Source organism: Erinaceus europaeus, chromosome 7 (assembly GCF_950295315.1).
Source record: "Erinaceus europaeus chromosome 7, mEriEur2.1, whole genome shotgun sequence".
In the NCBI taxonomy this organism is placed as follows: Eukaryota; Metazoa; Chordata; class Mammalia; order Eulipotyphla; family Erinaceidae; genus Erinaceus; species Erinaceus europaeus.
The window spans coordinates 81,163,349-81,189,360 of NC_080168.1; the positions used below are offsets into that span (position 1 = coordinate 81,163,349).

General features: G+C 40.2%; 1 protein-coding gene across 4 annotated transcripts in view; it reads right to left on the bottom strand.

The window, feature by feature from the left end:
* Positions 1–2,918: 2,918 nt before the first annotated feature.
* Positions 2,919–26,012, bottom strand: part of CAB39L (calcium binding protein 39 like) — a 109,587-nt gene continuing 86,493 nt past the window's right edge. For all 4 annotated transcript variants that reach the window (XM_060194865.1, XM_016187317.2, XM_060194866.1 and 1 more), the window contains 2 exons: positions 25,512–25,655; positions 2,919–5,298 (listed from right to left, as the gene is read on the bottom strand). In XM_060194865.1, coding sequence (XP_060050848.1) covers positions 5,119–5,298; positions 25,512–25,655 — 324 coding nt within the window. In that variant the 3' untranslated portion in view covers positions 2,919–5,118. The remainder of the gene's footprint in view (positions 5,299–25,511; positions 25,656–26,012) is intronic.

Below are 26,012 nucleotides of genomic sequence, written 5' to 3' on the forward strand. Positions count from 1 at the left end.
GAGAAAGGGAGGGAGGGAGAGAAAAGGAGGGAGGGAGAGAGGGAGGGAGGGAGAGAGAGAGAAAGGGAGGGAGAGAGAAAGGGAGGGAGGGAGAGAAAAGGAGGGAGGGAGAGAGAGAGGGAGCGAGAGAGAGAGAACAAAGAAAAAGAGAGATCACCACTGTTTGAAACCAGGATTTCACATATGTAAGGCATGTGCTCTATTGCTGAGCTATATACCACCTTGGCTCCAATAGACTTTTAGATTTCAGAGAGACAGAGAAGGGAGAGATATCAAGGCCTTCTCTTGTGCAGTTGCTTCTCCATGTGGTGCCAGTCACTCAAAGGTGGGTCCTTGTACATGATGAAGCATGCACTCCACCAGTGCAGTATCTCCCAGCCCCTAATCCCCCACCCCCAAACCAGGGTGCTGGTCAGTGACCTGAGTCTTAGGCTTGAAAGAAAGTCTTTTGCTTAACACCTATGCTATCTCCCCAGCAAGGTCTCTGTTTCTTTATTTTAGGGTATTGGTGATTGTACACTTTCCTCCATGGGAGGCAGTGATGAGGGACTAGGAGACCCTAGTGGAAACTGCATGTGTGTCCCTCAGGAACTGCCCTTGGTAACAACATGGTGCCGAGCCACTGAGGAATGTGAAGTAGAGGAATGACCAGCTACCAGCAAGCACTCCTATCAGAGTATGTTAGCTAATGTGTTCAGCTGAAAAAAGTAGCGAAGAAGACAAAAAAAGCAGGTACAAAAAATTCAGTCTGAAATTAATCGTTTTGTAGAGCCAGAGGATTTTGCTGCAAACAAGGGAGAAATTTAAGATGGAATCTCCTCATGCACACAGGTCTAAACTGGGTGGGCTTCCAACTTCAGATGACAATGTGAAGCAATGTCAGTCCCTTTAAATGAATCTATCCTTTGGAATCTTTCCTTTGATTATCTTTCAGCACTGGAAGCCAGGATTCTCTTTTAGTGGAGTGAGTGCCATAATGGGTGAGGCAGGCACGCTCACGGGAGAGAGCCAGAGCAGGCTGGCTTGGAAGTGGCTGGATTCACAGATGTGTTTCCAAAGACACAGATTCTGGGATCGGACCCCGAGCTGAATCTTGACGGCTGTCAGCTGTTTAATTTGAGTAAATCACTCACTCTCTGATTCAGCATCCTTCTCCATAAAGTAGGGGCTAAGACAGTAGAATGAAAGGTCGCTCAGTTCCAGCTGGAATTTTAATTTCATTTGACTTTGCTTTGATGGTGTTAGTTACATACTAACACTTCCCATATTTCAAAAACCAAACCATGATCTATTCATACTCATCTTTCATCATGTCTAGTTTTTTAAGGTCTCTTTATATATTTTAGATCTTTATGGACCTCCACTAAAATATCCAAACCTTTCCTGAAAGAACCCACCTGATTCAAGCCATATATACACGACTGTTTTTTGATAAGACAGAAACTAAGCAAAAGGTATAAAATCTTCCTAATAGTGGCAGACTAGAGATATGTATAAATCTATCTTCAGGGGTAGTGGTGTACTCAGTTGAGTGTTCAAGGACCAGGGCTCAAGTCCTGGGTCCACACCTGCAAAGGGAAAGCTTCAATGAGTTGGGAAGCAGTGCTGCAGGTCTCCCCCCATCTCTATATCCCTTTTCCTTCTCAATTTGTCTCTATCCAATAGGTGAATAAATAGAATTTTAAAATATGTCTTGAAATAACCACTTTATTAATGGATAGAGACAGAGAGGGGAGGGAGAGACAAAGAGGGGGAGAGACAGAGAGCTACCTGCAGCCCTGCTTCACCACTCATGAAGCTTTCCCCCTGCAGGTGGGGCAACCACCTTTTCACATTTACATTTTTTCTAGTGACATTTGCGTTTAATTATCCTTAATAGTATAATCACTTTCAGGCCCAGACTGCACTATGGCTCAGAGCAGCTGTTTCTCAGACCAACAAAGCAGTGTAGTTAGGACAGAGGCTTTGAAAAACTCCCTCCCTTTCCCCAGCATATATTGCTCCCCCAGGGCCTCCAAGGATGACAGCTCATGGAGACTGGGCAGCAATCAGAACAGTTGCACAAGGGCTGTGTGCCCCTCGGCCTTTCTCCCAGGGTTAATCCTAACACTTGGGCAGATGCCTGTTCTTCACCAGGAGCCTCATCCAAGAACATTATGATCTCAAACCCAGCTAACTTCATTCTAGGACCTTCACATCTCTGCCAGCAGCCCTGTAGCACTGGGGAGAAGGGATGAAGAAGTACCAACACCCTGGACCTTCCTAGTCCAAACCTGAGGATGAAAGGGGAAGGGCGGGAGTCGGGCGGTAGTGCAGCAGGTTAAGCGCACGTGGCGCAAAGCACTAGAACCAGCTAAGGATCCCGGTTGGAGCCCCTGGCTCCCCACCTGCAGTAGAGTCGCTTCACAGGTGGTGAAGCAGGTCTGCAGGTGTCTATCTTTCTCTCCCCCTCTCTGTCTTCCCCTCCTCTCTCCATTTCTCTCTGTCCTATCCAACAACAACAATATCAATAACAATAATAACTATAACAATAAGACAACAAGGGCAACAAAAGGGAATAAATAAATATTAAAGAAAAAAAAAGGGGAAGGGCAGGAGTATGGCCTCCAACCACAGTGGAGGCCCCACAGTCTCAGGTAGTTAAGCAGCCAGAGCTCTGGTTTTCATAAGTGTAAAATGGGAATAACTGTATGCTGATGAATCAGTAATGTGACATAATTATTTAATTGCTAGCAGGCAGCACTCAGTTGATGGTATTTACTATCATTTAGAGAATGGGATGGTGACAAGGCCATGTAATTAGTGGCACATGGGCCAGCCCTCCCAGTTAGGCTAGCATTCTCTGCAGGGGCTCTCCCTGTTTGGAGCAGTGACAACACAAACAAGGGAAACGCAGAGGAATGAAACCAACCATGGAGTATATGGCACCTTTTTATTTAGTCAGACCTTATTTAAATGTGTGCTCTTGAAAGAACTTATTAAATAGGACTATTTAAAAATTCAGTTCTCAGCAATATTTACAGTGAATTTTGTACAAGCATGTTTTGACTATGGGCTTCTTGCTCACCCTCTCACATTAATAATTTCCAAAACTGTATCACAACAAAAAACCTCAACTACTTACTTTATTACCTCTCAGACTCAGTTTTCTGTTTGACAGGTACTAAACTAGGATTAGGGGTTGCTAGGAAAACTAATTCAAGCCCTTAGGAAAGAAAATGTTTTACTTATCAAAAAAGAATTATAACAAGGCCTTAATTTCCAATTGAAAACATGTGTCCCATGATGTTGTGGAACAGCAGTATTGAACAACCAAATAAATTTCCAGTGGTTATTGCTACTTTGGTTTTTATATTTACACTTCTCATTTAATCCAAGAAGCAAAACCAGAAAAGTCAAATTCTAAGAGACTCAAGACTGTCAGGGAATGTTATGAAAATAACCCAACTCCAGTAAGTAAAGAATGTAGGTCATCAGATAGGCTGTTGGCCAAGCCTCCCACAGGCACTGGCTAGAGCTGCTTTGAGAAGGTCCCATACCATGTGTGTCAGGAGCCACACCAGGCAAAGAGCACAGACCTGTGCCCCAATGAAGAAGGGCAGAACGCTGCCAGGTAACCTTTCAGATGCAAAATGTCCAGTGGGTACTGCACCTGGAGAAGGGTCCTGGGAAGGGATCTTTTCCTTTTTGGGTGGAGAAATATCTGGCTGAAGAAAACAGCAACCAATATTAAAAAAAAAAAAAAAAAAAAGCAGCAGCAAGTGTCCATGATTTGGAAACAATTCTAAAAAACAACAGATTAATAGTTGTACTTCTAGTGCCTTATAGAGTACAGCTTCCATTTTATACACCTGATGTTTAAAAACAAAATGTAACCTTTTTTTAAAAAATTCTTGTTCCATATTTTTTTTTGAAGACTTCAGATTAACTCTTTAAAAATCCTACTGTGCAAGAGACTATTTAGAACAAAAATCTGACAGGTTTTCAACCTTTTGACTGAAAGCCTTGATGGAAAATTAGAGTGAGGGTGATGGCTACTTAGAAAAATAAATAAATAAACACCTCATTTGAGAATATTTTCATCCATTTAACCATTTGCCTTCCAACAGCAATGTCCCCTTATTTATAAAAGTGGGCTAAAGAACTGTGCAACTTTCTGGACCCATAGTTTTATATATACTAGACACTCCAATGCAATGACTCCTACTCTAAAACACACTTTTACTACAGAAATATTTTCCCATAAGGACAATAATGAGTAGAATATTTCAAACATATGCTAACTTACAGAAGTGTGAAATAGCAGGGACTACAGTTTGAACTGTGGTTCTTAATCAGTTTTTCCAAGTTCTCAAGTGTAAAAGATCATCATAATGTGTGGGTCCTCTATGCACTCATGACTCTTGTTAATTCATCCTATTTTTACTTACTCAGCTGCATGTTAACCTGACTGCAGGTCACAGTGGGGTGTGTGTGTGTGTGTGTGTACACACATGCACTCATACCAGGAATCAGACATACTGAGGAGATCTGTTGGGATGGAATGTAGAACGGAGAGCAGAAAGAAAAGCTAAGTGGGGAAGTGGGCATAATTCTCTAGAAAATTAGTTGTAGTCAGAAGATATGGTCAGGGAACAAGAATATGATTGAAGAAATGAATCTTATTTTCTCAGCTCTTTCAATGCCATAAGAAACTAGTTATGTCTAAGTGCAGACAAGCAAAACAATTTTGTACCTCTCATCTATGTTAAGTTCTCTGAGAATTTATTCTCTTTGATGACTGCCCATCATTGGGGCTTCTGCTTAGTGGCTCATAGTGACCAAGAGTTTGGTCTATAAGTCCACAATCCTATTGCCTTTCATAATTAAGTTAATATGGTTTTTATCAATGTGTAATACAATGGCTTGGATTTCACATAATCAAAGATTTGATTAAAATAATATATTCTAGGCTATTTGTTTCATTCAAATGCTTATATTCCATCTACTCTGAACAATGAATTAAGAAAAATAGGCACCTCCAAAGCCTTTCCAAGAACAATTACTTTTAGAAGTGACATTTTTTTTATACAAACATCAAATGAAATGGTGGCTGTGGCAAGAAATTGAGCAAGAGCTTCAAGGAGTTGTTTTCTTCAAGTCCCGAATCTGTTTAATCAAGTAGTTCTTCTCATCAGTGAACTGCTCATCATCTGTCCTTTCTTTTTGGAAGCTGCTCAGAAACTCAATAAGCTTGGGTTGGTTTTTTAATAGAATCTCCACAATAGGCTGTGTTTTGTGAGGACTGGCTACAAACACCTGAAATAAAAAGAGGACAATTCTTAAGACAAGGAGCACAGGCAAGCCAATGACAATTGAGATCCCACACATGGTCGTTACTGGTGTTAGTGAAATAGAGAAAACCCCAATAATTTCCTTATTGGGGGAGATCAGTAACTTTTCATTCATACTGATTTTCTACATATTAAATATAAATATATTTAAAGTTATATGTAGTTAAGCATTTTAAATTCTAATTCAATATATAATTACATATCGAGCAATGGCTCCTCCTCAAAGTTCGTTGAACCCAGTGAATATGGAGGAGAAAAAGTGCACAAGGATGATGTTAAGGACTGATGAGAGGAGTCAAAAGACCGTAATGGTTCAAAGGAGGGTAAGAGTAGCATTAGATTTTTGGATTTTGAACAGGAAGAGCTCAGGGTGCAGCTGGCATGAGAACTAATACATGAATCAGACAGTTAGTACTTTGTATCCTAAGGATATGTCCATTTCATCTAGATTATCTAACTTGTGTATATATATATTTTTTCAAATTTTTTATTATTATTTTCCCTTTTGTTGCCCTTGTTTTATTGTTGTAGTTATTGTTGGTATTGTTGTTGATGTCATCGTCATCGTTGTTGGATAGGACAGAGAGAAATGGAGAGCGGAGGGGAAGACAAAGAGGGGGAAAGAAAGAGACACCTGCAGACCTGCTTCACCACCTGTGAAGCGATACCACTGCAGGTGGGGAGCCGGGACTCAAACTGGGATCCTTACAGCAGGTCCTTGTGTTTTGCGCCACGTGCACTTAACCCATTGCACTACCATCCCACCCCCAATATATAACTTTCATAAGGGGTGGGAATAGGTAGCATAATGGCTTTGCAAAGAGATTCACATGCCTGAGGCTCCAAAGTCCTATATTTAATCTTAATCCTTTGCACCACCAAAAACCAGAACTTTACTTCCTGATCGACTAAGTGATTAAAAAACGAACCAAAAAACCTCCCCAGGGGTAGATAACATAATGGTTATGCAGAGACTCTTAGGCCTGAGGCTCCAAGTCTCAGTTTCAACCCCCCCTCACCCCCCAACCATAAACCTGAGCTGATCAGTGCTCTGGTAAAAAAACAAAAAACAGGGCCGGGTAGTGGCACAGTGAGTTAAGCACACATGGTGCAAAGCTCAAAGACCAGTGTAAGGATCCTGGTTCAAACTCCCAGCTCCCCCCCTCAGGGGGATTGCTTCACAGAGGGTGAAGCAAGTCTGCAGGTGTCTTTCTCTCCCCCTCTATGTCTTCCCCTCCTCTCTTGATTTCTTTCTGTCCTATCCAACAACAGCAATGGCAACAACAACAACAAGGGCAACAAAATGGGAAAAATAGCCTCTAGGAAAAGTGGACTCCTAATGCAGGCAGGAGCCCCAGTGATAACTCTGGGGGCAATAAAAACAAACAACAAACAAACAAACAAAAAATTCCTCAACAATTAAAGGTGAAAACCAGATGATTCAAATAATAAATTCTATAGTTTTACGAAGATATTACAAGATAACTACAGATCAATATCCTTTATGAATATAGATGTAAAATTTCTTTAAAAAAATATAAGCAAACCAGGTCCAGTGTTATAGCAAACAAATTATGTGCCATGACCAAGCGGAATAAATTCATGGAACACAAGGCTGGTTCAGTATAATAAAAATCAGTCAATATAATATGATATATGGAAGCTGTACCTCAAAAGATGATTTTTTTTTTTTGCCTCCAGGGTTATTGCTGGGGCTTGGTGTCTACACTAACAATCCACTGCTCCTAGAGACCATTTTTAATTTTTTTTGTTGCCCTTGTTTTATCGTTGTTGTGGTTACTATTATTGTTGTTATTGATGTCGTCATTGTTGGACAGGACAGAGAGAAATGGAGAGAGGAGGGGAAGACAGAGAGGGGAAGAAAAAGACACCTGCAGACCTGCTTCACCGCTTGTGAAGTGCCCCCCCCCCCCCCCCCGCAGGTGGGGAGCCAGGATCCTTACTCTGGTCCTTGTGCTTCACGCCATGTGCACTCAACCTGCTGCGCTACTTCCCAGCCCCCAAGTTAAGTCCTAAACTTGGTACCTATGAACGCAACCTTATTTGGAAATAAGGCTTTACAAATGTAATCTAACTGACGAGAGATCTTAAGTGGGTTGAGGTGGGCTCTCAGTAAGTGATGAGTATCTTTTTATAAGGGAAATGCCACATAGAGATGAAGCTGGAGACTGGAGTTACATATACATCAGCAAGTCAAGAAATGCCAGAAATCACTGGTAACCACCAGAAACTAGGAGAAAGACATAGAACAGAGTCTTGCTGAGAGTTTATAAAAGGAACTAAACTGATTACACTATGGTTTTGGGCTTTCAATCTTCAGAACTATGAGAAAAATAACTTTGTGTTGTTTTCAGCCCCTTAATCTGTGATCCTTTGCTTTTACAGTTTTAGGAAGATATAATAACACATTAATACAATGAGCAAAAGTACATAATCATCTCAACTGATACAGAAAAAAGTATTTGACACTTTTTCAGGGGGAAGGATGGCATTTAAAATAGGTAAACTAAATATCTACATGGGCCCTCAACTTACATCACAAACAGAAATTAACTCAAAATCAATCAAATACTTATGAACTAATAAAATGTTTAGAGGAAAATATAGGGACATTTTTCCTGATCTTGGATTTGGCAATGATTTAAAATTTTTTAAAAAATATTTATTTATTCCCTTTTGTTGCCTTGTTGTTTTATTGTTGTAGTTATTGTTGTTGTTATATAGGACAGAGAGAAATGGAGAGAGGAGGGGAAGACAGAGGGGGAGAGAAAGACAGACACCTGCAGACCTGCTTCACCACTTGTGAAGCGACTCCCCTGCAGGTGAGGAGCGGGGGCTCCAAACGTTAAAAATGACCTGAATAAACATTTCTCCAAAGAAAATATACAGATGGCCAATAGGTCCATGGAAACATGCTCTACACATCATTAGTCACTAGGGAAATGCTTATCAAAGTCACAATGAAATGTCACTTCATACCTACTAGGGTAGGTATAGTAAACAACTGATGAAAACCTGTTGGTGAGCAGCGCTGGGTAGATAGCATAATGGTTATGTAAGACTTCAGTTCCTCAACATCAAATCATAAAACATGCATGCATGAAAATAAAACTACCATAATAATAAAAAGGCAAGGAGTCGGGCAGTAGTGCAGCGGGTTAAGAGCACATGGCGCAAAGCGCAAGGATTGGTGTAAGGATCCCAGTTAGAGGCCCCGGCTCCCCACCTGCAGGGCAGTCGCTTCACAAGTGGTGAAACAGGTCTGCTGGTGTCTTTCTCTCCCCCTCTCTGTCTTCCCCACCTCTCTCCATTTCTCTCTGTCCTATCCAACAACAACGACGAAATCAATAATAATGACTACAACAATAAAATAACAAGGGCAACAAAAGCGAATAAATAAATATTTTAAAAAACAAAATAAAAAGGCAGGGAGTCTGGCAGTAGCGCAGCAGGTTAAGCGAACGTGGTGCGAAGCACAAGGACCAGTGTTAAGGATTCCAGTTCGAGGCCTGGGCTCCCCACCTGCAGGGGAGTCGCTTCATAGGTGGTGAAGCAGGTCTGTAGGTGTCTTTCTCTCCCCCTCTCTACATTTCTCTCTGTCCTAACAACGACGACATCAATAACAACAATAACTACTACAAAAATAATAAAAAATGGCAACCAAAGGGAAAATAAATAAATTAAAAAAAAAAAAAAAAAAAAAAAAGGCAGAGAGTCGGGAGGTAGCGCAGCGGGTTAAGCGCAGGTGGCGCAAAGCGCAGGGACCGGCGTAAGGAGCCCGGTTCGAGCCCCCGGATCCCCACCTGCAGTGGAGTCGCTTCACATGAGGTGAAGCTGGTCTGCAGGTGTCTCTCTCCACCTCTGTCTTCCCCTCCTCTCTCCATTTCTCTCTGTACTATCCAACAACAACGACATCAATAATAACTACAACAATAAAAAAAAAGGGCAACAAAAGGGAAGAAATAATTTTTTAAAAAATCTTTAAAAAAAATAAAAAGGCAACGCAGCAAATGGAAGATATTTGCACATCTGACAAGGGGTTGGTAGCCAAAAGATACACAGAGACAACAAAAATCAAGTAACCCAATCAAATGTGGGTGAAAGATCTAGACATTCCCCAAGAGATCTCCAAATGGCTCACAGACATGTGAAAAAGAAAAGCTCAACACTATTGCTAGTGAAATGCAAATTAGAATTGTAATGAGATATTGCTCACATCAGTGAGAATAGCCTACATCTAAAAGACTTGGGGACAGAAAAGGCGAAAAAGATAGCAAGGTAGTTATGCAAAAATTTCCATGACTGGTATTCCGAAATCCCAGGTTCAATCCCTGGCAACAACATAAACCAGAGATAAGCAGTTTTCTGGTTCAAAAAAAAGGAGGAAAAACAAAAAAAGAGCTTGTTACCATATGTGAGGAACCAGATTCAAACTCCCAGTCCCTACCTGCATGGAAGCTTCATGAGCAGTGAAACAGTGCTACTCTCTTTCTCTGTTTCTGTCTCTATCAAAAACAACAACAACAACAAACAAACTTTTTTTTAGGAAAAAAGATGGCCACCAGTAGCCACTGATTCATCAGGGTATTGTTTGAGCCCCAGCAATAATCTGGTGGAAAAGAAAAATCAAGTTATGAAAACACTAATTCAAAAGAATATATGCACCCTATGTTCATAGCTCCACTATGCACAATAGGCAAAGTAAGGAGGGCAGGGGTATATAGCAAAATGGTTAGCAAACAGACTCCCAGACTTGTGGCTCCGAAGTCTCAGGTTCAGTCCCCTGCACCACTATAAGCCCGAGCTGAGCAGTGCTCTGGTAAAAAAGGAAAGGAAAAAAAAAAAGGGTTTGGTCTCAACGTAAGGAGTCCAAGAAAATGCTCACTAACAGATGACTGAAAAAAAGAAACTGGAATATATAATGGAATACAACTCTCAGTCATTAAAAAAAAAAAAAGACATTTTGAGACAAAGATAAAACTTTGTTTTATTCTAATTATTCTAAATGAATAATTATTCTAAATGAAATGAAAGGCAGGCGCCTTGTGGTGGTAGTGTACCTGGTTGAGCACATATAACACAATGCACCAGGACCCAGGTTCAAGCCCCCAGTTTGCACCTCTGGAGGTGGGGAGGAGCTTCACAAGTAGTGAAACAGGGCTGCAGGTGTCTCTCTTCCCTCTCAATTTCTTTCAAAGTAAATAAGTATGATATATTTTAAGAAAAAGTGAAAGACAACTACCAGATAGTTTCACTTGTGGAATATAACTAACTAAAACAAACTGGATTGCAAAGAAAAATAATAAACAACAGCAAGTGGTTATGTAAACAGACTTTCATGCTCGAGGCTCCAAAGTCCCAGGTTCAATCCACCATGCCACCATAAGCCAGAGCTGGTAAGTGCTCTGGTAAAATAAATTAAATAATAAACTATGAAAAAAAGGAAAAAGAATAAACAATTGACACTTAAGACTCTATAGATAGATAATATGGTAGTTATGGAAGGAAAAGGGGAAAGGAAATGGGAGGGCGGGTACAATTATCTCTTTGGTACAATGGAACTTTGATGGTATAAATTGGAATAATATAAAATTATACTTTGGTATAATTTTGAACTTTGGTGGTAGGTATGGTGAATTGTATATACACACATGTGGGTATGAAACTCTACCCCTAAAATCTTTATCCACTGGACCACTTCCCAGGCCACTACCCCTAAAATCTTACAATATTATAAGATACTGTAAAAATCTTACAATATTGTAGACCAATGTTAAGTCAATAAAATAATTTTTTATTATCTTTATTTATTGGATAGAGACAGCCAGAAGTTGAGATGAAGGGGGAGACAGACAGGGAGAGACAGAGAGACACCTGCAGCCCTGCTTCACCACTTGCAAAGCTTTCCCCCTGCAGGTGGGGACTGGGGGCTCAAACCTCGGTCCTTGAGCACGGTAATGTGTGCACTCAACTAGGTGCGCCACCACCTGGTGGCAATGAAATAATTTTTAACACATGGTGCAAAGCGCAAGGACCATATAAGGATCCTGGTTTGAGCCCTCAGCTCCCCACCTCCAAGGGAGTTGCTTCGCAAGTGGTGAAGCAGGTCTGCAGGTGTCTTTCCTCCTTTCTGTCTTCCCCTCCTCTCTCGATTTCTCTCTGTCCTATCCAATAACAGCAGCAATATCAATAACAACCACAAGCCTCCAGGAGCACTGGATTCATGGTGCTGGCACCGAGCCTCAGCGATAACCCTGGAGGCAAAAAAAAAAAAAAAGTTAAAAACATTTTTTTAAATAAATTAAACAAAAAATTCTGAACTATGACCAGAAATTCAAATACTGAAAAAGTTTCAAATGTAGTTCTCTAATGTCTGGCACCACCACAACAAAAAGGATATTAAGTGTGGTGCAAACAGCTTCCTTTGTTACTGCTAACCTTTAAACAAAAACGAACAAACAAAAAAACTTTAGTTCCTGAGGCTCTGAGGTCCCAGTTTCCATCCCTAGTACCAATATAAGCACAGCTCTGGTTAAAAACAATAATAAGTGTTTGTGAAGAAGAGGAAAAATTGGATGTTGGGATAACTTTTATGGAAAACAGGTTAGCAGTAACTCAATACAGTATGCATTTAACTAGCACAAAACTAGCAATTTCATTCCTAGGTTAATACCAAAAGAATTGAAAACCTCTCTCTTAACAAAGACTTACACATGAATGTTCATAACAGCACTATTCACTTTAGTCAAAAGTCTGTTAGCTTATAAATAGCTAAATAAAATGCTGTATATATTTAATGGAGTGGAATATTTGGCCTTTTTTTTTTTTTTGCCACCAAGGTTATGGCTGGGGCTTGGTGCCTGTGACTCTACTGTTCCTGATGGCCATTAATTTTTTTTTAATTATCTTTATTTATTTATTAGAGACAGCCATAAGTCAAAAGGAACAGTGGAGAGAGAGAGAGAAAGAGAGAGGATAAGATACCTGCAACACTGCTTCACCACTCACAAAGCTATCCCCTGCCAGGTGGAGACTGGAGGTTTGAACCTGGGTCCTTGTGCATTATAACATATGAACTCAACCAGGTATGCCAACACCCGGCCCCCTAATGGCCATTTTTTAAAAATCTTTTTTCTATCTATTTTGTTAGAGGATAAGAGAGAGGAAGAGGGAGGTAGCTACAACACTGCTTCACTTCTTGTGAAGCTTCCCTCTTGTAGGTGTGGACCTGGGGAGCTTGTCTGAGCCCAGAACATCACACATACTCCATGGGTGGCCAACACTATATCGTTTCTTCTCCAAAACAGAAGATTCCGGGTGCATCTGGGTGACAAGTCTAGCAGATGGAGACTTGTCTCAAGTGGCCTCCCCCAGGGCTCTGTTCTGGCTCCTACGCTATTTAGTATTTACATCAATGACCTCCCAGAAACTTCTTCAAGGAAGTTCATCTACGCCGATGACATCTGCTGTGCAACTCAGGCATCAAAGTTCAACATCCTTGAGGAAACACTCACGAAAGACATGTCTCTGATATCTGATTACTGTAAAAAATGGCGACTAATCCCTAGCACTGCAAAAACGGTATCATCTGTTTTCCATCTACACCATGCCTCGGTCTCGCGTGAGCTTAATGTGCAGCTTGGCGGTACGAGGATCCGGCATGAAGCCCAGCCAGTCTATCTTGGCGTTACTCTCGATCGCACTCTGTCATTTCACAAACATCTCATAAAAACTGCAGCAAAGGTGGGCGCGAGGAATCACATCATTGCAAGACTGGCCAGCTCCTCATGGGGCGCGAGTGCTTCCACACTATGATCATCCTCTCTGGCATTATGCTATTCCACTGCAGAATACTGTGCCCCAGTATGGTTTCGTAGCCCCCATGTCCACTTGGTCGATTCCAAATTATATTCCTCCATGGGGATAATTTCTGGAACCATCCGTTCCACCCCAGTTCCATGGCTGCCAGTTCTTAGCAACATCGCCCCGCCAGATATTCGTTGGGATGCGGCATCATCTAAATTCATTTCCCACGTCTACGCTCGACCGGACCTCGCGGATATCTTTGCCCACCCTGTCCAACACTTGACGTCTCGTCACCCAATCTGGTTCCCTATGCCTACACTGAACTTCTCTGTTCCAGTCTCTTGGAAACAGAGTTGGCAGTCAGCTGAGGTAAAGAACAAACACCTCATCACAGACCCCTGCAAGCGTCAACCCGGCTTTGACCTAGCACGTTATGATTGGGCCCTCCTCAATCGCTATCGAACAGGCCATGGCCGGTGCGCCGCTATGTTCCATCGCTGGGGAGCCAGAGACGAACCGAACTGCCCCTGCGGCTACAGACATACTATGACCCACATAGTCAACAATTGCCACCTCTCCAGATTCAAAGGAGGTCTCAAAACTTTACATCAGGCTCAACCTGACGCTGTTGACTGGCTATGGAAGAAGGGCAAACGCTAGAAGAAGAATCACACATACTAATGTGTGTGCAATGCCTGGCCCCTTGGCCATAAAAATTGCATTGGGAACTTGAGCTGGTATATTGCACCAAAGCAAAAGACTCTGGGGTGGGTGGGCGGGGGGAGAGTACAAGTCCTGGAAAAGGATGACAGAGGACCCAGTGGGTTTGTACTGTTATGCATGTGCAAACTATTGTATTTACTATCGACTGTAAAACATTAATCCCCCATTAAAGAAATTAAAAGAAAACCCACCACATTTACACTGAAAAAAATTTTTTTTAAATTGTATTGGGGGGAGGCAGGCAGTAACATACCCAGTTAAGCACACATATTACCAAGCGCAAGAACCCGTTCAAGCCTCCACTCTGCACCTACAGGGGGTCTGCTTCATGAGGAGTGAAGCAGGTCTGCAGGTGTCTATTTTTTCTCGATCTGTCTCCTGGTCCTCTCTCAATTTCCCTCTGTCCTATATTAAAAAAAATTAGAAGGAAAAAAATGGCTGCTGGGAGCAGTGGATTTGTAGTAGTGCCTAGTGCTGGCACTGAGCCCCAGTAATAACCCCAGTGGCAATAAAAAATTAAAATATTGATTATGCTACATAGATGATCCCTGAATACATTGTGCTAATGAAAGAACTAGACACAAAAGTCCATATACTGTATAACTTATACAAAATTCCCAGAATATGCATTAATAAGTACATTCAGAGAGAAAACAGATTAACAATAGCCAGCACTAGAGGCAGGGGAAAATAGGTAACATTTTAAAAACATTTTTAAAAATTACTTTCATTTGATAACGACAACCAGATATCGAGAGGGAAGGAGATAAGAGTGGGAGACAGACACCTGCAGCCCTGCTTCACCACCCATGAAGCTTCTCCTCCCCCTCCCCCGTGGGGGCAGCAAGGGGAAGGCAAAGGCTTAGGGGCTTAAAGCGGGGTCCTTGCACACAATAAGTAACTGTTTAATGGATAATTACAGTTTCTTTAGGGGTGGTGAAAATGTTCTCGACCGATTCGACTTCCGGAGGCGGAGCTACGAGCAGCAGATCGCTTTCTCTCCTCTCCTGGATCAACTAGGAATACCAAAGGAGACCACCCGGACTGAAACAAGACAGGACTAGAATGACCACAGAAACCCAGTAAATCACCTGTGAGTACAAACACGCATGGCTGGTGACAGAGAGGAGAGAGGGGCCTAAGGAGAGATTAAGTGACTGCTAACAGTTCGACAGTTTGTCAGTGGAGACACCACCTCCAGTCTGCTCCACCAACAAGGGGACAGCTGAAGGGAGGAAAGGACTCCCCAGAGACTCACCAAGTACAACTCTGAGTCTCCATTGCTACTACCCTCAGAATCTGGAGCAGCAACAGGGAGGGACACCAGGGCACAGAGATCTAACCTGGAAACTCAGGAGAAGACCTATACCTAGGTGGCATAGCTGAAGGGCTGTGAAAGTCTCTTTGCATAACCACTGGATTATCTCTGCCACACCCTGCTTTATCTCTTGGTCAGGAGTCATTGATTAAGCCAAGAAGCCTATTGATAGTTTAAAAGCCCTCAGGCTACCATAGCCTACAGGGGAAAAAAAAAAAAAGGCTTTTACACCACTGAACTCCAACTCAGGGATTGAAAAAACTGTTAACTTATATAAAATGGTTAAAACAACAAGAAAAAATAATGGAGACTCGAACCAGGACAAGAGTCCAGCTAAAAGTCCTCCAGAGGGCGAAGCACAAAACAACGAGTTTAACATCCAAACATTAGCTAAGGAAATAATAACAGGAGTGAGTAAAGAATTTGAAAATTGTAATCAGAACTGCAGGAACAACAAATGAGAATATGGAAGAAAATTCTAATTATCTCATGGTTATTAGAGAGCTGAAAGCTGAAATTGCTGAGCTAAGAAGGCAACTAGCTGAACAAGCTAAAACAGTATCAGAGCAGGGCAACAAAATAGATGAACTCCAGAAAGCAGTAGAGGGCAGAGAGAATAGAATCAATGAGGCTGAAGACAGAATTAGCAAGATTGAGGATGAATTAGAGACAACTAAAAAAGAAGTAAGAGATCTCAAAAAGAGATTAAGAGATGCTGAAAACAATAACAGAGTCCTATGGGATGACTTCAAAAGAAACAATATACGCATTATTGGCTTACCAGAGGAAGAAAGAGAAGGGGAGGAAGAAAGCGTTCTCCAGGCCATAATAGCTGAAAATTTCTCTAGTCTAGACAACACCAAAGACATAAAGATTCAAGAAGCCCAGAGGGTCCCAAACAGAATTAACCCAGACCTAAAGACACCAAGACATGTCATACTTAGATTGGAAAGGAATAAGGATAAAGAAAGGATCCTCAAGGCTGCAAGAGAGAAACAAAGAGTCACCTACAAAGGAAAACCCATAAGATTAGCAGCAGACTTCTCCATACAAACACTACAGGCCAGAAGAGAATGGCAAGATATCTATCGAGTGCTCAATGAGAAAGGCTTTCAGCCAAGAATACTATATCCTGCTAGATTGTCATTCAGACTAGATGGAAGCATCAAAACCTTCTCAGACAAGCAACAGTTGAAGGAAGCAACCATCACCAAGCCTGCCTTGAAAGAAGTTCTGAAAGGTTTCCTACAAACAACCAGACCACCACAAATAGAACATATATCAAAACACTCTAAAACTCTACACGAATGGCATTAAAATATCTTCAATCTTTGATATCAATAAATGTCAATGGACTGAATTCACCTATTAAAAGACACAGAGTAGGAAGATGGATCAGAAAACACAACCCAACAATATGTTGTCTACAGGAAACTCACCTAACGCAACAAGACAAAGACAGACTTAAAGTGAAAGGATGGAAAACTATCATTCAAGCCAATGGCCCACAAAAAAGGGCAGGAACAGCTATTCTCATATCTGACATGATAGACTTTAAAATAGATAAGATTAAAAAAGATAGGAATGGACACTACTTAATGCTCAGAGGAGCAGTCAATCAAGAGGACTTAACAATTATTAATATCTATGCACCCAATGAGAAGCCATCTAAATACATCAAACTTCTACTGAAAGAGCTACAGCAATATATTAACAGTAACACAATCATAGTAGGGGACTTCAACACCCCACTCTCTCAACTGGACAGATCATCCAGGAAGAAAATCAATAAAGACATAAGGGAGCTAAATGAAGAGATAGATAAACTAGAACTATTGGACATTTTCAGAGTCATTCATCCCAAGAAACTGGAATACACATTTTACTCAAATCCACATGGATCATTCTCAAGGATAGACCATATGTTAGGCCACAAAGACAGCATCAGCCTATTCAAGAGCACTGAAATCATCCCAAGCATCTTCTCAGACCACAGTGGAATTAAACTAACACTTACCAATCAACAAAAGATTAGTAACAGTGCCAAAATGTGGAAGCTCAACAGTACACTTCTTAACAACTTCTGGGTCAAAGAGGAAATCAAGGAAGAAATCAAAATGTTTCGAGAGTTCAATGAAAATGAAGACACAAGCTATCAAAATATTTGGGACACAGCTGAAGCAGTCCTAAGAGGGAAGTTCATAGCTATACAAGCACACATTAGGAAACAAGAAAAGGCACAAATAAACAGCCTGATTGCACATCTTAAAGACCTAGAAGAACAACAACAAAGGAACCCTAAAGCAACCAGAAGGACAGAAATTACTAAAGTTAGGGCAGAAATAAATAACATTGAGAATAGGAAAACCATACAAAAGATCAATGAAAGTAAATGTTGGTTCTTCGAAAGAGTAAACAAAATTGACAAACCTTTAGCCAGACTCACAAAACAAAAAAGGGAGAAGACCCAAATAAATCGGATAGTAAATGAAAGAGGAGATATCACAACAGACACTGCAGAAATTCAACATATCATGCGAGGCTTCTATGAACAACTATATGCCACCAAGTTAGAGAACCTGGAAGAAATGAATGATTTCCTAGATACCTACCAACTTCCAAAACTAAGTAAAGAGGAAGTGGATAACATGAACAGGCCCATCACAGCTAATGAAATTCAAACAGTTATCAAAAATCTTCCCAAAAATAAAAGTCCTGGACCAGATGGTTTTACAAATGAATTCTACAAAACTTTCAAAGAAGAACTAATACCTCTACTTTTAAAAGTCTTCCAGAAGATTGAAGACACTGGAATACTCCCAGCCAGCTTCTATGAAGCCAACATCACCCTGATACCAAAAGCAGACAGGGACACAACCAAAAAAGAAAACTACAGACCAATATCTCTGATGAACATAGATGCGAAAATATTGAACAAAATTCTAGCCAACCGGATACAGCAGTATATCAAAAAAATTGTTCATCATGACCAAGTGGGGTTTATCCCAGGCATGCAAGGTTGGTTTAATATACGTAAATCAATCAATGTGATCCACCACATCAACAAAAGCAAGACCAAAAACCACATGGTCATATCAATAGATGCAGAGAAAGCCTTTGACAAAATACAACATCCCTTTATGATCAAAACACTACAAAAAATAGGAATAGATGGAAAATTCCTGAAGATAGTGGAGTCTATATATAGCAAACCTACAGCCAACATCATACTCAATGGTGAAAAACTGGAAGCATTTCCCCTCAGATCAGGTACTAGACAGGGCTGCCCACTATCACCATTACTATTCAACATAGTGTTGGAAGTTCTTGCCATAGCAATCAGGCAGGGGCAAGGAATTAAAGGCATACAGATTGGAAGAGAAGAAGTCAAACTCTCCTTATTTGCAGATGACATGATAGTATACATGGAAAAACCTAAGGAATCTAGCAAGAAGCTTTTGGAAATCATCAGGCAATACAGTAATGTGTCAGGCTATAAAATTAACATTCAAAAGTCAGTGGCATTCCTCTATGCAAACACTAAGTTAGAAGAAATTGAAATCCAGAAATCAGTTCCTTTTTCTATAGCAACAAAAACAATAAAATATCTAGGAATAAACCTAACCAAAGAAGTGAAAGACTTGTATACTGAAAATTATGAGTCACTACTCAAAGAAATTGAAAAAGACACAAAGAAGTGGAAAGATATTCCATGCTCATGGGTTGGAAGAATTAACATCATCAAAATGAATATATTACCCAGAGCCATCTACAAATTTAATGCTATCCCCATCAAGATCCCAAGCACATTTTTTAGGAGAATAGAACAAATGCTACAAATGTTTATCTGGAACCAGAAAAGACCTAGAATTGCCAAAACAATCTTGAGAAAAAAGAACAGAACCGGAGGCATCACACTGCCAGATCTCAAACTTTTTTATAGGGCCATTGTCATCAAAACTGCTTGGTACTGGAACATGAACAGACACACTGACCAGTGGAATAGAATTGAGAGCCCAGAAATGAGGCCCCACACCTATGGACATCTAATCTTTGACAAAGGGGCCCAGACTATTATATGGGGGAAGCAGAGTCTCTTCAACAAATGGTGTTAGAAACAATGGGTTGAAACATGCAGAAGAATGAAGCTGAATCACTGTATTTCACCAAATACAAAAGTAAATTCCAAGTGGATCAAGGACTTGGATGTTAGACCAGAAACTATCAGATACTTAGAGGAAAATATTGGAAGAACTTTTTTCCGCATAAATTTTAAAGACATTTTCAATGAAACGAATCCAATTACAAGGAAGACTAAGGCAAGTATAAACCTATGGGACTACATCAAATTAAAAAGCTTCTTCACAGCAAAAGAAACCACTACCCAAATCAAGAGACCCCTCACAGAATGGGAGAAGATCTTTACATGCCATACATCAGATAAGAGTTTAATAACCAACATATATAAAGAGCTTACCAGACTCAACAACAAGACAACAAATAACCCCATCCAAAAATGGGGGGAGGAATTGGACAGAATATTCACCACAGAAGAGATCCAAAAGGCCGAGAAACACATGAAAAAATGCTCCAAGTCTCTGATTGTCAGAGAAATGCAAATCAAGACAACAATGAGATATCACTTCACTCCTGTGAGAATGTCACACATCAGAAAAGGTAACAGCAGCAAATGCTGGAGAGGGTGTGGGGTCAAAGGAACCCTCCTGCACTGCTGGTGGGAATGTCAATTGGTCCACCCTCTGTGGAGAACAGTCTGGAGAACTCTCAGAAGGCTAGAAATGGACCTACCCTATGACCCTGCAATTCCCTTCCTGGGGATATATCCTAAGGAACCCAACACATCCATCCAAAAAGATCTGTGTACACATATGTTCTTGGCAGCACAATTTGTAATAGCCAAAACCTGGAAACAACCCAGGTGTCCAACAACAGATGAGTGGCTGAGCAAGTTGTGGTATATATACACAATGGAATACTACTCAGCTGTAAAAAATGGTGACTTCACCGTTTTCAGCGGATCTTGGATGGACCTTGAAAAAATCATGTTGAGTGAAATAAGTCAGAAACAGAAGGATGAATATGGGATGATCTCACTCTCAGGCCGAAGTTGAAAAACAAGATTAGAAAAGAAAACACAAGTCGAACCTGAAATGGAATTGGAGTATTACACCAAAGTAAAAGACTCTGGGGTGGGTGGGTGGGGAGAATACAGGTCCATGAAAAATGATGAATGAAATAGTGGGGTTGTATTGCTAAATGGGAATCTGGGGAATGTTATGCATGTAAAAAAAAAAAAAGAAGTAGAAACGCAAAGCAGAAATTGACTGAGTTTGGAGTATGGCACCAAAGTAAGAAAGCAGAAGTATACTAGAGTTTGCAGTGAGTACCTCCCTAATACTTCCTCTCCACTTTTCCAAGCTTTGGGTCCATGATTGCTCAACAATTTGTTTGGCTTTGTATGTTAACTCTCTTTTCAGTCACCAGGTTCCAGGTGTCATCAGGATGCCGGCCAGACTTCCCTGGATTGAAGACACCACCAATGTGTCCTGGAGCTCAGCTTCCCCAGAGACCCATCCTACTAGGGAAAGAGAGAGGCAGACTGGGAGTATGGACCGACCAGTCAACGCCCATGTTCAGCAAGGAAGCAATTACAGAAGCCAGACCTTCTACCTTCTGCAACCCTCAATGACCCTGGGTCCATGCTCCCAGAGGGATAGAGAATGGGAAAGCTATCGGGGGAGGGGGTGGGAATTGTGTGGAGTTGTACCCCTCCTACCCTATGGTTTTGTTAATTAATCCTTTCTTTAATAAAAAAAAAAATTAAAAAAAAAAAAGAAGTGAAAGACTTGTATACTGAAAATTATGAGTCACTACTCAAAGAAATTGAAAAAGACACAAAGAAGTGGAAAGATATTCCATGTTCATGGGTTGGAAGAATTAACATCATCAAAGTGAATATATTACCCAGAGCCATCTACAAATTTAATGCTATCCCCATCAAGATCCCAAGCACATTTTTTAGGAGAATAGAACAAATGCTACAAATGTTTATCTGGAACCAGAAAAGACCTAGAATTGCCAAAACAATCTTGAGAAAAAAGAACAGAACCGGAGGCATCACACTCCCAGATCTCAAACTGTATTATAGGGCCAAAAAAAAAAAGAAAATGTTCTCGACCTAGACAGTGGCTGATAGTATTAAGTCACTAAAGCATAACACTTGAAAGTAGTAATTTACTTTAGTAAATTAAACCCCAAAAAGTTCCAGGCTCATTTACATTGTTATATAAAATACCTGATGTTTATTTCATACCTACTAGTGTGTTAGGAAATCACTAGAGCCAAATGTGTGGCTCCCCTGGTTACTGTTACTTCCTGTGAAGTTTTAGCTAGGAATTTTCTGACATTTCATGGTAACTATATAAATAACTCACAACAGGCTTTGTTTCTTAAATAAATTAAATATATTGGTTAAGCTAAGCCTCTCCATATTAATATAAATCAGATGTAAAATGTAATGGAATTTGCAGACAAGTATCACTGGCTCACTCTGCTGAATCCAGAGACTATATTAGAGACCTAAACATATTAAATTTGTTTTCAAATTTTAATACTGAAGTTCAGACCATCCCCTAACAAGTTAAAGCAGTGAAACTACTTGTGATTTCTCTCTTTTTTTTTTTTTAACATTAAAAAAAATTATTTATTGATTCATGAGAAATGATAGAGACAGAAAGAACTAGACATCACTCTGATATATGTGCTGCCGGGGATTGAACTCAGGACCTCATGCTTGAGAGTCCAATGCCTTATCCACTGCGCCATCTCACAGGCCACTGATTTCTCTTTTTTATATAATGCAGTCTTAGTGACTGTACCCTTTAAGTTACACTAAATGACTCAGAAATGTGATCTATATGAGATTCTCAAGCATGACAGAAAAAGGCAACTACCATAACCACAAATCAGATATTTATAGTTGAAAATATTTTACTACTTTAAACCTGAATGCTTTTTATGAAAGATTTAAAAATACACAAGTTTTGCAGCCAGGGATGGCACAGCACAAGACTTGTTGGGGTAAGGTTCCAAGTTGAATTCCTGTCGTCATATATACCAGAGTGATGTTCCAGTTCTCCTCTCTTCCCCCTCAGTATTTTTCTTTTTCAATAAGATTTGTTTATTGTTCCCCTCATTTTTGTTGCCTTGTTGTTATTATTGTTGGATAGGACAGAGAAAAATGAGACAGGAGGGGAGCCAGGGGCTTGAACCAGGATCTTTATGCAGGTCCTTGCTCTTTGCGCCATGTGCGCTTAGCCTGCTGTGCTACCACCTTGCCCCCTTATTTATTGATTTTATTTTTTAATTTATTATCTTTATTTATTGGATAGAGACAACCAGAACGAGAGGGTAAGGGAGATAGATAGGGAAAGAGAGAGACACCTGCAGCCTTGCTTCACCACTTGCAAAGCTTTCCCCCTGCAGGTGGGGACCGGGGGCTTGAACCCAGGTCCTTGAGCACTTTAACATGTGCACTCAACCAGGTGTGCCACTACCTGGTCCCCTTATTTATTTTTTAATGAGAAAGCATGAAAGAGTAGATAGAACTAGAGTATCACTGGGAACATGCAGTACCAGGGATTCGTATCAGAATTTCATGCACAATGAATTTCATGTACAATGCCCCATCCACTGTGCTACCTCTCAATATTCTCTCTCATTAGTAAGTGACTTCATTTTTTAAAAGACATGGTTTTATACATATATTCATTTATTTATTTAATTTTTTTTTTCAAGGGCAGTTTGTACTAGGTAAGTTATTGAAAAGATAGTTTTCTACCTTGCTACACTTACAGTCTTTGAGGCAAAGTAGTGACCATGAAATATTTTGTACATGGAATAGAAATTGGGATTTGTTATAGTTACATGGAAGTTACTCAGAGCAATTTCTTATTCTGTAGCAGTGTAGAGGAAAATCTTTTTACTCTAAAGAGTCAATATACCAGTGAATTAAATATGAGCAACATAACATTTAGAATATTTTGACATATTTTGAATTTTTTTGTGATCAGAAAAAGGAAAAAAAATCCTGTTTAAGAGAGGATACAAGGTGGGGGCAGAGAAAAAAGCACCAGTTAGTTCTGGCATATACTGTTCTAGAGATTGAACCTGAAGATTCAGGCATATTTTATAAATTCACAAGGAAAGTATTTTAGTGGCCAGGGAAGTGCTTAATAGTAAAGTACAGGACTTGGCGTATGGAGAGCCCTGAGTTACATTCCTGTCACACATATGCTAGAGCAATGCTCCCTCTTTCTCTTTTCCTTGTTCTTTCTCTCTCTTTCCTATGAAGTAAATAAAACTTAAAAATAAAAGTACAAAAGAGATGTGCAGTCTTTTTTTTTTTTTTTCATATAGAGATAGGCGGGTGGGGGGGGGTACCATAGCACTGAAGCTTCTTTCAATTTGGTGGGGTCTGAGCTTAAACCTGGGTCCTGAAGATAACAAAGTGGATGCACTATCCAAGTTAACATTTTTTCTAGTCTAAGATGTGAGGTCTTAATTACAACTTTTATTTTTTATCTACTACTTTATTAAGTAAGTAAAGGGGCACAATGGGGTATAGACATGATAAAGTTGGATATTCTCTATTTAAAATAGTTGATGAATCACTAAGGTGGCAGTTTTTAATACTTTTTACTGTACTGTTAAACTTTCTGTAAAATAGTATTAATACCCCACACCTATAGACATCTCACTTTTTTTTTTTCACTTTTGACAAGGGGGCCCAAAGTATTAAATGGAGAAAGATTTTTCTCAATAGATGGTGCTGGGAAATGTGCAGAATGAAACTGAACCACTGCATCTCACCATGGACACAAGTAAACTCCAAATGGGTCAAGGATTTGAACATTAAACCAGAAACCATCAAATATTTAGAAGAAAACACTGGCAAAACTCTTTTCTAAGTTTTGTAGAACCATTATGCTGTCTCCCCAGTTCATATAAGTTTTATAGGCATCTTCAATGACTCAAATCCATTCATAAGGAAAACCAAAATAAACCAATAGGATTTTAGAAAAAAAAAATCTGTTGTCTAGGGCTGGAGAAACAGAATAATGGTCCTGTAAAAGCCTTTCATGCCTCAGGTACCAAGCCTTCAGATTCAGTCTCTAGCACAACTATCAGCCAGAGCTGAGCAGTGCTCTGGTCCCTCTCTCCCCTTCATCTCTCATTAAAATAAAATAATAAAATAATAATAATAACAATATATTAAAATATCTATTGGGGGTCGGGTGGTAGTGCAGCGGATTAAGCACACGTGGTGCAAAGCACAAGGACCAGCATAAGGATCCCGGTTCGAGCTCTGGCTCCTCACCTACAGGGGAGTCACTTCACAAGCAGTGAAGCAGGTCTGCAGGTGTCTAGCTTTCTCTCCCCTCTCTGTCTTCCCTTCCTCTCTCCATTTCTCTCTGTCCTATACAACAATGATGACATCAACAACAACAATAACTACAACAACAATAAAAAAAAACAAGGGCAACAAAAGGGAAAAAAAAAATCTATTGTTTCCCATCCAAGTACTAACCAGGCCCAACCCTGCTTAGCTTCTGAGATCAGGTGAGATGGGGTGTGTTCATGGTGGTACGGCCATAGACTAAAAAAAAAATCTATTGTCTAGTGTTTCTATAGGGTGATTAAGGTGATTCTATTATTTTATTTTATTATTTTTTTTGCCAAGCATTGCTCACTTCTGTGGTGTTGGGTATGAATTTAGGACTTCCAAACCTTGGGCATGAAATTTTGTTTCCTAAACCTGTATTCTCTTCCTGGCCTGATTTTATTACTTTTATGTAATAAAACAAAATTAGGAAAACCAAGTATCATAGCATAAAGTGATAAAATATTTCTAACCAAGTAATAAAGTGAGTAGCACCCAATTGTTTCTTCAGTTCTTCACTTAAGGTTCAAAGAAGGTAGCTGGCAGGAAGCAAAACCTTCAAATTTTGACACTTTGGATTCTAGCTGAATCAGTGATTGTTTTAGTAGCTTGTGTGAAACAAAATCCGCCTATTTTCTCAGCGAAAATGTTTAGAGATATGGATTAGTTCATAACCCTTTTACAAACAGCAATAATTAAAATGACTCTAAAATTTCATCTAAGTCATATGAAACAAAAGGCCTATTTAGTTTTTTCTCAACTCTCTTTGGTAAAGTGAAAAACTGGAAGTTTTCCGTTTCAAAGTGGAAAACAAATGCCCACATGATCTCCAGAGCTTGCACATTACCTTAAACACATGGAAGGCTTCAAACTGAATGTTGGGACTTTTATCTCGAAGGAGGTTCATCATCAGTTTGAGGTTTTCTGGCTTGCTGATGTACTTTGTCATGATCGAAAAATTGTGTCGGTCCAGGATCAGCTCACCTAGCAGCTACAAGAAAACATAAAAATCTAAGCTATACACTGTTTCAGACTCATCCTATTCAATATGTATATCACTTCTCGCTGAAATATAAATGTGAGCTACAGATGTTGACATGAAAAAAACAAGAGTCCTGGGGGTGGGGCGGTAGAGCTGCACGTAAAGCGCACATGGCATGAAGCACAAGGACCAGTGTAAGGATCCCAGTTCGAGCCCCGGGCTCCCCACCTGCAGGGGAGTCACTTCATGGGTGGTGAAGCAGGTCTGCAGGTGTCTCTCTTTCTCTCCCCCTCTGTCTTCCCCTCCTCTCTCCATTTCTCTCTGTGCTATCCAACGACAACATCAACATAATAATAACTACATAAT